Source organism: Thermobia domestica, chromosome 2 (genome assembly GCF_964235325.1).
Source record: "Thermobia domestica chromosome 2, izTheDome1.hap1.1, whole genome shotgun sequence".
Lineage (NCBI taxonomy): Eukaryota > Metazoa > Arthropoda > Insecta > Zygentoma > Lepismatidae > Thermobia > Thermobia domestica.
This window is the reverse complement of record NC_137455.1, coordinates 326,306,460-326,321,041: the sequence shown is the minus strand read 5'-3', so window position 1 is coordinate 326,321,041 and position 14,582 is coordinate 326,306,460. Positions and strand designations below refer to the sequence as shown.

Sequence of the window (14,582 nt, the reverse complement as noted above, 5' to 3'; positions counted from 1 at the left end):
GAGACCGGTCAGGTGGCTCAAGAGTTATTAAGCCATAAATGGATCCACATTCATTTCTATGTAATTTTATATGTCTTCCCCTTCCCGTCAAAGTGAAATTATAAAATACAACCCAGGGCCGAATCCAATCTATGTTGAAAATTTCATCAAGATCGGTCGCGTGGTCAAGAGATATGATGTCACAAACAGTCATTTTCATTTTTATCTACCATAGATTTTCAAAGCACGCGTTAGAATTATTTTAATTCAATTAATCGTCATTACAAAATATATACGTATAGCAATATATTGAGCATTCTACATCGAAGAAATCGAAGTGACGACATTTTATACTGACGACATTTCTTCGAAGCCGACATTACTTTTCACGTAGTTTAGACCAGACAAGATTCTGGGTCCCCAGATCAGGATCGTGAGGTTTTCACAGGCGAGATTTTTAGTTTGACGAGATTTTGGACGCGTGGTTTCAGCCCGTGAGGTTATCGAGAGGCGAGGTTTTCGCCCGGCTAAATTTTGGCTCGCGAGACTTTGGTCTCAGATGTTTTGGAGAGGCAAGGTTTCAACCCCAAATCAACTTATGATATTTATAATCAAGTACATTTTCATTATGTTTTCAAGGAAGTTCCTGCACTTTCACATCAACCAAAGCATGAGTAATAACAGGTCAAATAGTCCATTCTTAACCTCGTAAAGTTCCCTGTTACAAGAACCTCAATTACCATTCGAAGTATCTAAGATGACATTCTACTTTTCTTTCTAGAAGGAAGAAAGAGCAATATAAAATTATAGTTTCGTGATTCTGTATTTTCTAATGCTTACCATTCTAGCGGAACGTATCTTTTACTGCGTTAACAAATATGACATTCCTATCTTCAGTATCAGTGTCTTCATCCAAGAGGTAAATAAGTACACAAATGGTCTTAATGTTCATTTTTATATTTAGTTACTTACTACAAAATAACCATAATATTTTTCTTTTTTGTAAAGTAAACTTTATGTTTAGAAAATCTAAATCTCATGAATTTACTACAAGAGCTTCCCACTGTCTAGGTGACAATAAACACATTTTGATTTTCCTGAGAGTGCAACGCTGCCAATTCTTACGAAAACAGAGAAGCAATTTCATAGTAGCGAGGGTTTGATTTTAGTAACGTTATTAGAAAAAAAAATTATTATGCTTTCAGCAGCAATGCTTGAATATTTTACGTTTCACATGCTGCGGCTGTGCGAGCATTCTAAGTATTAATTTTGTTAAATATTTGTTCAGACAGCGAGATGGAGTAAGAGAATGTTGGCAGACTTCTGTTCAATAGACACGCTCAAAACATGTAATGAACATTAGAAGAGGAGCACGAAGACGAAGTGACTTGCGGATAATGGCTTCCCTTTACCTTCTGCGTTGTGTATCTTTGGTTTAATATATACTGACAATGAATGAGTTACGTGGAACAAAATGTCTGTCAAGTATCATATAAAATACTTTCTATCGAGAAAATGATATGTGATGAAGAAAAACGGTTCTCAGATCAGAAGGAAACAGTACACAATCTATATGGAAAAAGCAATCTGACTAATGGAATAGAAAAATGGTTTTATTACGCCGACGACTTTTATTTACTTTACCAGACGTTTCAAAAGCTACGTACGGGCAGAGCATTTTAAATAACACTTAAAAATATACAGATGAAACAACAAAAGCTTAACTTATTTATGTTACACATACGTTTCAACTGCTCTTAACTATTAGCCTAAAATGATAAATACAATATGCGATACCCAGTTTATTCATTTTTACTATTAAATACCGCTGCAATTATGCATAGAATTATCAACTGAATCATTTTTTTATCTAGGTTGAACCCGAGTGGGAGGAACAAGAATTTATTGTCTACCAGCAAATGTCAAAAATATCTTATTTCGACTCATACAGAAAAGCGCATCCTGTCTCAGTGCAATTGAAACATCCAAATGACATTTTGCACTTACATAGCGATTTAACGTATTATAAAGGTAAGAAGTATAAATTTTAGTAATAAATATGTTAACCATTTCTTATAATATATAGAAACACTCTTTTCTTAATATTATTGAATATTACCATTCGCTATTGATCTTAATGTATCAAATATTAAACGAAATATTTTACTATTTCCTTGTTGTAGCATAGAATAAGATAAACGATCATTATGTTACTAATGGTTCAATATAGTTGCGTTGTTAGAAAAAAAAGAAACTGTAATAATTCTACGAATCACTCTCTATATTAAGTGACATATTAAATCACTATAAAACTCCTTAAAATTACAATATCCACATGAATACATTATATATCATCTGGTAACAATATTACAAATGATAAGATAAATGTAAGATAATGAATAGCTTACGAGTCTGCCATATTAGAAAGAATTAGAAAGAGAAAGAGAAAATATAAACATTTCGTTAGAAATAACGGAACATGTGTTTGAGCACTTCTGGAAATTTCTGTTTTATGGGAATAAGAAGGTAATTTCCACCATCTCTCTGAACAAAAGTATATGTCATATGTTTCATTGTAAGTATGGAAAAGGTGAATCAATTTCAACCAAATTTGGTAGACGCCTGAGCTACAATTAAAAACAACCTATGTGAGGGCAGGACACCTCATCCACTCCTAATAAATTAGTAAGTAATTATATTAAAACTAATCGAAAGTGACTCTTATTACTGTCAAGTTTGTAGTTTTCTTGGTCACTGAGGTAAATAGTGACACTCTCAATGCTATTTTAGTGCAAAATCAGTTTCCGGTGGGGATAGAATATCACTATCTTCTAGAAGAGCGGCTGTGAGAAAGGTGACGTGTCAAAAAAATCGAAAACTATCAATATTCCAGGGAATCAGTAGATTTCGGAGTTTCTGTAATGAACAGTATCACAGCCAATTCCATTCGAGTCCAGTTAAGCCGTACTTGGGATAAGGCGCCCTTAGCACCTATGAAGGTTTGAGATGGGAAGGGGGTAACATGTAAAATATTTGAAAATAACCGATATTAGTGATCAATATTTTGAAAGCTTACTGAAATGAAAAGTTACACTAGCAACTTCATGTAGGTCCTAGTTGAGCCTTCATCGGAATGGAGAGTGAGAAGAGTTAACAAAATAAAAGGTCTTAAATGATCGAGATCAGTGTCAAGTCCATAGTGTTTAGAGTGCTAAGTTGATTGGTGACACAACTGATCAGATTTAATCCCAAGTTTACTGAAGAACGGGAATGTCCTTTGGGAAGGCGTTGCTCGTCATTATTCCTACTACTCAGTTTTTATTCTTTGATATGGGGTTGCTCGTATCTCTATATATGATAATCATAAATGAATGTGTGTGTTTGTGAATGTAAGTTTATAGGTACCAGCATAGCCCTTGGACGTCGAGGTCAATTACAGTCAACTTTGTTGTGTAGTTAAGGAATCGTTAGTGATAGGGTGGGAAGTGGTACATGTAAAAATACATGAGAACACAGTTGTGTCGAATGTATAGCTTTTGGGACCACTAAAATGAATAGCAACACTTCTAATTCCGTTTAAATAAATACCATATTCGTATTACAGGTGAGAAGGGGTGAGAAACGCCAAAAATAACAGAGATTAGTGTTGACTCCTTTGAAGTGACTCTGGAATATAGAATGCACCTCAAGTTTCTTTCATGATATGACTTCGATTGAACGTTTTATTCTCAGGAAGAAGTGTGTTTAACAATTATGCGAGAAGTAGAATATGCCCTTGACTGAAACGTGTATTCTAGGTGTAAGGGATTATATTTCCCACAAACCTATTCTCATCATACGAAGAGAGGGTATTTCAGGTAATCTATATACAAGGTACTTCAGATAAAAAGTTAACTGCTCTAAATTATAAAAGCTGAAAATAAAAAAATGAACTAGAAGTGAGATAGGAATGTGTCATAGCGCGCATTAAATATAGAGTGCTGTTTATTTTACAGACACTTATCAAGGAACACTGGGGCACAACTCAAAAGTTTTAAATGAGAAGGTATGTCACTTGATATGTCATTGAAAGACCATGAAGAGCAACATTTACAAAATGGACATTATTTTAATATTAATTATTTCACGTTAAGATAAACTGTCCAGTACTTATAAATCATAGAGGTGTGAAAAAAGTGTGATCGCACTGATTGGAAAATATTCTTTTCACCATGTAGTCTCCCACCAAGAAACTCTGGGGGCTCAGTTGAAAATGCTAAAAGGGAAAATATATCATCGGTTGTATTATAAGAAAACAAACAACGTTTGTAGAATTTTGTTTTTCGTGTTTTGCACCACTTACGTAATGACCACAATTTAAATGTGAATCATTGCACAGCCAAATAAAAACGTCCATTGTTTATAAATCATTAAAGATATCAGATAAAGAAAATGAAACAAAAAGTGAGAAATTGAAATGCAGTATGGTGCATTGAATGGATTGTGTTGCTTCTCACAGGAGTGTGTACCATGGGATACTAGAAATCACTCGAAAATTTTAAGTGGGAAGCTTTGTGAACGGACACATCATTGAAAGTAAAACATGATAAAGCAAACAACCGCCACATCCACCTTCTGTAGGGCTGTTCAGGAAATACAGAACTTCTCTTATTACATTAGAGGTACACCGTAATTACCGAACCCAATGATTGATGTAGACTGTCTCGTTTGAAAAACAATGGCCAATTACGAGTGGCGGCTGCTGTGGTAAGGTCATAATTCTCGCACGTAGAACTGTCCCCGATTTGGAGCAATATAATTCACTGTCTCTAATTACGGTAGTAATGCAAAACATCGCACATTACCAGACCCAGTGGTTGAAATAGACTGTCTCCTTTTAAAGACAATGGTCACTTGGGAGTGGGAGCAGCTCTCCTGGAAGAGTCGTAGATCCTGCGCCTAGCGAGGATAGCAAAACTGGGACGAAGGGCCCCACTACCTCAGCACTCCAGAGGTACGAATGTTAATTTGGATATGGACCCAAGTGCACGCACTAAACTTTCTTTGAGGTCAGTACCTACATCGTCCTCCCGGTAGGGCGTTGCATCTGCCCCCTTGAGTACACAAACTACCACCTATTTCATACCTGTTGGGTGCCACATAGCTTTATCTTCCGGACCCAAGGGCAAAGCCTAGTTGCCCATTTCAGAGGATAGCCAAAGCCTCACAACCGCCGGTAGGATTTGTTGTCCAAGGCATATCGCGAAACTATGTACGAGTAACAGGGGAATATCACTATTACCTATTCCCCCCTTCTCTTTGATCAGGCGCCACAATACATACGGCCGAGAAATATAAAGGGAGCACCCTCCCCATTTCTCAGCACGGACTTGGGACCGGCCATGGCAGGGTCAGGTGAGAATTAATCAAACAGTAATCAAATAGTGAATAGTATGATATAAAATATTATAACAAATGTAAGATGAAGTGGGACTTTGATAATAACCAGAGGCCAAGCGGCCATCATGAGTTAATCTTTAACCTTCAAAGGCCGTAATGTTGTATAATGTCAGAAAGGAAACTACCACTAAGTATGCGTGAAGATATACACTAATACTATATACTATAAACAATTTTGATTATAATTTGTTTGAAATAAGATCACATGGGCATCACACATATAATGATTCGATATAAAACAAGCTTCTAGTGGCGACTTCATATAATTTTAGTTTCTGATTGAAGTCCAATTGTCAGATTTTTAAAATGAAATATCAGTTTCTGTTTAAACATATTGTTAGCTTCCGTGGAAGAGAGAAACCAACATTAGAAGATAAAAAGAAAGACAGAGAAGTTACAAAATTAGATTATCTGACATTAATGAACTGAGAGTATAACGTCAACGATTTGCTCATGTTGAAATTTCCTAAAAGCCCTAAATAGATTCAAAATGTTGCAAGTAACGATAAAATATTACACGATTTCTGTATAGGATCGTAGTGGCTCAATGACAGAGCTCATCTCTATTGTTACGGGTGGCCAGTCCGATCCTAGCTCATGCATGCTGACTTTGTATTGAACAAACATTAGGTATGTAATTCTTCTCAATGTTCTCCCATTTCTTCGTACTCTCTTCATTGCACCAATTCATTCCTTCATCATTTGTATGGCTGACAGTGAGAGAAATTTGCGAAAATGCCTTACAAATTTTTAAAAAAAATCAATGATTTCGATCGTGTGTGAGCGGTTCAGTAGTATCAGAATTGCATGGTTCTGTGTCACTGATAGAAATATGTAACAAACTTACAAGCGCAAACAAAATAAAATTTCAAGGTAACAGAAATGTTGAAACTTGAATAAATCGTATATACACTTAAATGTCCAACTGTACTATCCTGACACTGGTCTTGTGACTAACGTCTCGGAATTGGTATTAGACGCTGTCCACCTTCTCTACTGATGTTTTTTTTTCTGGACGATATCTTATCTACCTACATAGCTCAATATATTAATGAATATCCAGGATTGAATATCCGGGATTTGATGTATTACCGAGCAGTGGTTGCCACTGTATTTTGTTTTGAGACTCCTAACGCCCCTATTTCCAGGCTAACAAGTAATTGTAAGGAGTTATCGTAACTTCTCAGGGAGAAAAAGTCTCGAGAGTAGCATCCTCAAAAGAGTACAATCACCAAAAGTTTTCACTAATTGTCTCCAATAGTCTTCAGACCATTTTACAAGATAGAAAATGTAACTACACAACGCAAATTAACAACAATGTGCTTATGTTGGATGAAAACATTACTGACAATTAATTTCTTTAGATTAGTGGCTTGATAGATCATTCGCACTCATTAATATGCCGATTCACTTCAATTGATAATTACTGAAATAATTGCACTTATAGCATGTACGGGAAAGCAGCCGATTATCTAAGATGAGCGAATGCTAAAAAAATTGAATTAGGCAATAAAATAACGCAATATTTCGTACATGGATTAATTCCGAGAATAATAGGATGCTGACGGATCTTCTGTTCAGATTGTATTTTGAGTTACTAATTTTTGTACAATCCGCTTGACTTGAAAACACTTGTATCTCTACTGGAGATCGAACTCGACACCGTTTGGAAAGTGAATAATGATGAACAATACAGATGGTCTCTTCTGTGACTTGGTGTAGCGTGGGACACGACTGCCTCACTAATTTAATTTACACCTTCATTTTTAACGTCATCATTCTGAAACTAACAGATCTTTTCGCTCGGTTCAACAATGCATGGCATTACTAGTAATACTAGCAGTATTAAAATCAGTGTTTCCACTCAAACCATGGTAGTATATGTCATTTACAACCATTTGCTATAAGTTTTATTTAGCTCGTACTTCGATAGCAAAAGAATTCCCCTAAAAGCCTTTTGTAAACGTAACTTCAATGATACTACTCTGTAGGCCTGCTGGAATTTTCCTTTCTAATATCCAGCTATTCCTTCCGAATGCATTCACAAAGATGTTCACTGTATACATCAAAAAATGGAGATTGAAATATATAGTGTGATGCTTCCCTCACATTTAATGGCTATGGGAATATCACGGCATGATCGTAACTAGTTTGGACTTTTCCAATTCTTTGAGTGTGTTTGGTAAAAGTTAAGACAGCGCCAATGCAACAAAAAGAACTAAGTTTGTATTACAGCTCGCTTTCAAAATAACTCCGTAATTTAAATATATATTTCTGGTTCTGTAGGTTGCTTTATTCTACGTATACTGAGCCAGTTTATAGGCGAAGATGTATTCCGACAAGGATTAATATCATATTTGAAAGCTTTACAATACGGAAACGCTGGAGGGGATGACCTCTGGGAGCATTTCACTCAGCAAGCACACAAGAGTGGTGCATTGCCGTTGGACATCACAGTGAAAATGATTATTGATGGCTGGACCAAGCAAGCAGGTTTCCCACAAATCTTCGTTGAATTGAATTACCACCAGAAATATGCTACTGTGTCTCAGGTAAAGACTGCAATTTCGAAACCATTTCAGGGATGCTTAAGAATAATTTATATTTACCATATTATAGTTCATTCACAAAAGAAATTTAGAATTTCGTACTCGAATAAGAGAATTTACTACTTAGTGTCATTGCTTAGAACATTTCTTCTAGCTTGTTACAAACCTCGTTGTTAAAATAACTTCTTTTACAATTGTTTTCTGCTTTTGATTTAGTACAAATTATATTTATATATAAAATATGAGTGTGTCAGTTATCAGAGTTTCGTATACATCCAGGTCACCTACAGTCACCAGATTTTATACACAGATTCATCTTCATTCTGATTAATTTGATCGCCTAGAAACCATTTTTAAGATTTTCATCTTGGGAAGATTGAAGATTAGAGGGTTTAAATGTAAATTTAAAATATGAAGATATATACTTAGGACGACGAGTGTTAGTGGTGGCGGGTTGGAGTTTAGAGTCGCTTTCAGCAGCAAGGGTTTATCAAACGTAAATCTACAGCTTAACAGGAGATAGGAACCATGTGATCTTCTGCCGGGACTCCCAGTATCCAATTCATTGTTCCCGGGGTTGCTGAGAGGAATAATGATACTCCAGAGGTCGTTCAAGTTCACGTTTAGCCCCTTGAGTATGTGGTATGAGAAATATAGCTTGTCAAAAATCAGCATATTAGTGTCGAACCCATAGCTTTATTGATCACTAAGCTGTTTGGTGACAGTTTTATTACATTTAAGCAAAATGTTTGGCAAGAAGAGACACGTCTGCTGGACACATTAGAAGTGGCAACACCAAAGACTTACTTCATTCATAATAACAGCAACAATACAAAAAGACGTTATTCTTCATTATTAGTTTCTTAAACTCATTTCTATATCCCGTGTTGTTTCCATTTTCGGTTTCGGGAACGATTATCTGTGTGTCAAAATACATGCATAAAATGAGGAAAGAAACCTCGGTATAATGGATAATAATGTCTAACTAGTCCTCTTTTTTCGGTGAAATTAATAATGACTCTTGCTATGCCCTTCAAATCCAATTCAACGTTAATGAAGCAAATCTTTATCAATTACACATTCTTGGCAATATACGAGTACAAATTACTTCTCAATCAGATTGTCAATTCTGATTAAAAAATAAATCAGCTACAACAGTGGAAACTACCAAAACTGTGGTTGGGTCAGAATCCGCCCTAGAAGGTTTCCGAATCCATCCTTTACCAGCAGAAGTTATTTTGGATCTGCAGTGACCCTGATTCAGTGTCTTTCTAACCCTTTAGCGGGCATGGTATAAATATTTACCACCTACTAAACACGAACCATTAATGATGTTTGACTAATCTCTATTGTCTCAGTGAGGTCAACGGTATGTATTCTTACCAATGGTTTCTCATGCAACGAATTATGCTAATCAGTTGTCTTTTATTTTGCCAACGTCCACAAAGTCAGATAAGTTGTGTTGAAGACAATAATTTTTATATCAGTTTTCCTGGATTTTGCAGGGTTAGTACGTGTACGAAAGTTGTCCATATATTTTCTAAAACGTACTAGGTGTATTTACCTGGGGATGTTTAGGGGGAAATTAAATTTGGGGGGGGGGGAATTTTCGTATGCTTGTAGGCTATATACAGTAAGATGAGTCGGACATGTTCTGTATTGTTTGAAATCACAAACTACTATGATATTTGATGGAGTCTGTCGTCATTCCAGGGTTCTAATAAAATATTTTTAATTGTATTACTGTAATTCAACTTCATAACTATTTCTAAAGCTGAACTATTAAACGATCGGAAAATAACGAACGATGCCACTAGTTATCTGGCGAAAGACAATATAGCTTATATAATGCCCTGCACTATAATTTCTTGCTATTGGTCTTTTAGCGCAGAAATGCACTGTGATGAAATCACATAGATCATGAATATATGCACAATATTATGTTGGATACGATAACAGAAACACAACCAAATATCTGTAAAAATGCTATTTTCTTTTCCAGTGCACAAAATATATTGGTGATGAAGGTGATGACGTCTATGTCAAGTATGAGGAAGGAAATGAAACGAAATGAAATATTTAAGTTTTAAGTCCCATTGTTATGCGGGCTATGCTAAAGAGAGTGTGATGATGAGAAATGAAGGAAATAACAAAATGAAAAAAGTAGGAGGAAACGGAAGAACCACAAGAAAACTTATGCATACAGAGTTTGTCCACCACAAAGTTCAATTGGCGCAGGCTGGGATCGAACCATGGACCCATTTATTTATAAGAATGATGTAAATAGCACTTTCATTATACATACTACTCACTTCACAAGTTCGATAAAAGTAAATTGGTTTGCTTTTCAAATAGTACGTTAAACATATGGTCAAGGCGGCCGGAAATAAGGGGACTCTACCTCAGGCCCCTGATTTGAAGGGCACTCAAAAGTTCAACATATGCTCGAAAGACAGAGGTAGAAACGCTGTTACAGTAGCTAACACTATGCAAAATCCTACCGAAATTACAAATGTGGTATGTAGGAACAGAGAACGAAAAACAACTATCATCTCCAGTTAGCATTGCGAACTATAATAACTATATCGGTGGAGCTGAGAAATTTGATCAACTTCAAAGTTGTTATTCTATATCTTGGAAGTTGTCTAGGTGGTGGATGAAATTATTTTATTAAATGCTAGATTCGTCAATTGTCATTAGTTATGTATTGTATAAGGAAATATTAGTGTTACGTGATCAAAAAGTTAACTTATTAAGTAGGGTTCAGAAGTATTCTAGCAAATGAAGTTATTCACAACTTTTCTAGTAAACTAAAGTAAGGTCTGCAACTGGTAAGAAAATGTACTACTGCATCAGACAAGACTACTACTCTTTATCAAGTAAAACTTGCTGCAGAAGGAAAACATTTACCATTTCAAGGTACACGTATGTCCAAAATTATTGTCACATATCTATAACTGTCTTCGTGTAAGAATATAATTTGATAATTATTTTGCAGGGTACTTTTAATACTGATACTATGTGTATAATCGGAAAATGTACATTTTTGGTAAATTTCATAGAAAAAGAATTATAAATAGGAAAATTAGGATAAGTAAAACAAAATGTTGCTAAATGGACAAGAAAGTTTATTTTCATTTTATTGTTCTTCTTTACTCCTCTTTTGACATGAAATTTGCCACATACATGTCTTTTCCGATTATACACATACTAATATTATAAGAAATACCGAGTGAATTCCTTTTTAAATTATATTCCTACAGCAACATATTTATAGATATGCGACAATAATTTTGGACATTAGTGTACATATTGGAAGTTTGAGTACTGTAGTGTGAACGAAAAGCAGAAAGAAGCAACTTGATATGTAAGAAAAGTAACATTGCGGTATGCAAAAGTTGCTTTGTCTCCTTTCACTCTCAAATTTAATGTCCCCATCATACTCAGTTACAATGTTGACTTCTTCTCTGTAACCATTTTTGTAATCGCTCCATATACCGTACTTATACTTTTATAAAGAAGGATGTGGCACTAAAAATAAATCATGTCACATAAACCATGATGGTTGAATACCATTCCTGTCACAATACGTTTTAATAGTGTGTTCTTAACTATAACACTTTTTTGATCATTGGATACTTTGTAAACTTGTTAGTTTGTAAAGTTTGTAAACATGTACAAGGAACTAAAAATAACCATATCACTCACGATCGTTGAATACCTTTTTCCTTTATTAAAAATGTGGAAAATTATTTTACCATGGATATTTATGAAACTATCATTTGCAAGTTGTTTCTCAATGGATAGTGGTAAATATATACCTATACCAACTATTCTGAGATCACAACTCAACATGCGAACAAATGGACTTCAAATTTACAATAGGAAGGTAAGTTCCGACCGGGAAAATATTAATATACTCCAAGTGTGAGCAAGAAATGTTACCTGTTAAAGGGTTAAGGTGAACCCTTTCCTGCTAATCATTGCGCATAGAACAGTAAGAAAATTGACTCGAAAGTTGTCCGGAAGCATTGAGCAATGATTAACAGACATGATGTTCCTACGTTGCATCACAATGCAAACCCACATGTAGTTCAAAGCACGATGTAGACACACTATGAATTGTAGTGTGGAACTTTTGCTCCTCTATCGTGATCCTGTGATTTCTATCGTATCAATTATTATCGCTTCTAGCATTTTAATCAGTTCATGACAGAGAATACCTTCACTGATGATCGGGTGATACACCGTGTGGGGTGAACTTCTATGAATTACAGACTTTAGACTCTCTTGTCATGGAATTAATTCGTTTAGTCAGCATTGGCAATAGCTACTAGCGGCACGGGGAAAGAACTTTAAGTAACTATGCATTCTTTTTTAAAAAATGTTTTGGAAGTAACATGTTAATGGACAATTCAATTTCACCAATAGAATAAACATTTTCAACTTTGTTAAGATTAATACTAGTAAATAAAGTTAAATAGTTAAATAAACAAATAAAAAATGCACGACACTTGATATTTACTGAATTGTATGCTTTTATGTACACAAGTTCCAATATTTACTTCTATACATTTTTCTTTTCTTAAGCATCGATTTCTTTATGGAACTTCACATAACACATCTGATGACTCTCTGTGGTGGATTCCTTTGACCTATACAAACGAAGAAGAAGCGGATTTCCATAATACGAAACCTAAAGCATTACTGACCTCTAGGGAAGGTAACATGACGTTAATAGGATTCCCAGAGGATAAGAAGTGGGTAATATTCAACATTAATATAGCAGGTGAAAACTTCAAAATAATATTGTTTGTAATAGAGTTGACAATAGAGAACTTATTGGGCGAATTAAAGTTTGCTTTTATTGGGAGGAAATTCTGTTTCGACGTTTAAATACAGTGTAAAATTCATGAAATTTGTACTTTTAAAGTGATGCGATATTACAATTTTAAGATTTTCGTACTCAATGTATTCAACGTGTATCCTTCACCACAACTGAATGTAATCTTCCACCACTGCCAAGCCACTTCGGGAGAAGGAGTTTCAGTGTACTGCACGTTCACTTAATCACTTCGTGTTATTGTCCGAGGTATCGATTTTCATAAATGTACTACAATTTTTTCTGCAGGTAACGACCGTCTTCAAATTAAGGACATAACCTTTCCGTTAAACGTTGTTCTTTTGAACAAAAAACTTGAGAAGAACCGTGCTGTGCATACGACACAATTGGGTGTGTAATTTTTAAAAAGTTAAATGGATATGCTTAAATCGCAGTCGATGCACTAAAGTCTCGAGTGTTACGTTACAACATGCAACTACCTGTCTCTTTGTTAGTGTATATACTGTATATAAATATAAAACTTTGAGTCACATTTTCACATATGCATATATTTTAAAATATATTAAAATTTTTGTTCATTCTCAGGCAATATATTCTAACAAATGACCCCTGCTACGGATGATCTTATGTTTAAAAAAGTAAAGAAAAGATGGATGATTTTGGTAAAGCTTATGACCAAAGAGTTGTTTGATTTTTTGAAATGTGGGAAAAGCAACAGCTTCCACAATAAACTATCGGGATTCCAAAATTAATGTTACTTTGTCTACAACCTTCATACTTAATTAAAGAAATTAAAATATAGTCAAAATTTGCCACATTCTCTGGAAAATCACAGTTGAGTCGGGATGTCGTGAATGAATAGAAAATTGTATTGCTGCACAATGATCTTCTAAAAGAAAAAGAATATAGACTGAGATACTGCCGACTGTTCAATAAATCGTTCAACAGCACTGCAATTTTCATATATTTGTAAGTATTGTTACACTAGTCTGCAACAATGAAATGGCTAATCCTGTCCTTTGAAACAACCCTCAAAATAAAAAGGTAACCAAGATAGTTCTGTCGCTTTTTGTAGAGATCTGTGTTCAATTGGCCTTCACATCGTGAGTTAAATGCGATTTGAGATAAGGTGAAGGTGGATTGTTATTGTAGGTATATCCAACATACTATATGGTTGTGGCAGTTCATGAACTTTCGTCAGGACAGAGTAAAAGTGGGACCTCCACAGAGCGTCATAAGGCGTCTATGTATTACGAGTTCAAACTGGGGACAAACGCAGCAGCAACGGGCATAAAATTTTCATTCCTTTGGTGAGGGTGTCGTGACTACATGGACGTGGTGGTTGAACAGGTTTAAGGACGGTGGCGGAATACTCGAAGACGCAACACGCGCTGGAAGACTAACACATGTTCAAAATGAAGATCTTCACGCAGCGTTTGAGGCTAACGGTGGCCAGACATGTGAGGAACTGGGACTACAATTCAGTGTTAGTGGAGAAACCATTCGGCAGCACCACTATCAATTTGGGAAGCACTTCAAGTTGGGTTGATGAGTCCCACATGAACCCATGACCTTCCTGAACGTTGACAGGAGATCGTGGATACTGATGAGGACAATATATGATGTTTCAGGTATGTCTTAGGTGACATATCGAAGTTTGAAGGTGGTGTATGAAAGAGCGACAGAACTTTCATGGTTACCTTTCTACAACTTTTCCTTCTTCCGCTAAGGAAGCAATATTTCCATTGATCTGACGCACCTTTCCACTTTTC

General features: G+C 35.4%; 1 protein-coding gene across 1 annotated transcript in view; it reads left to right on the top strand.

Moving 5' to 3' along the window:
* The window catches only part of LOC145679510 (endoplasmic reticulum aminopeptidase 2-like), a 46,362-nt gene extending 32,238 nt beyond the window's left edge, over nucleotides 1-14,124 (top strand). The window contains exons 5-8 of the mRNA XM_081750089.1: nucleotides 1,854-2,010; nucleotides 7,705-7,970; nucleotides 12,558-12,731; nucleotides 13,963-14,124. Of these exons, the coding sequence (XP_081606215.1) occupies nucleotides 1,854-2,010; nucleotides 7,705-7,970; nucleotides 12,558-12,731; nucleotides 13,963-14,124 (759 nt within the window). The remainder of the gene's footprint in view (nucleotides 1-1,853; nucleotides 2,011-7,704; nucleotides 7,971-12,557; nucleotides 12,732-13,962) is intronic.
* Nucleotides 14,125-14,582: the final 458 nt, after the last annotated feature.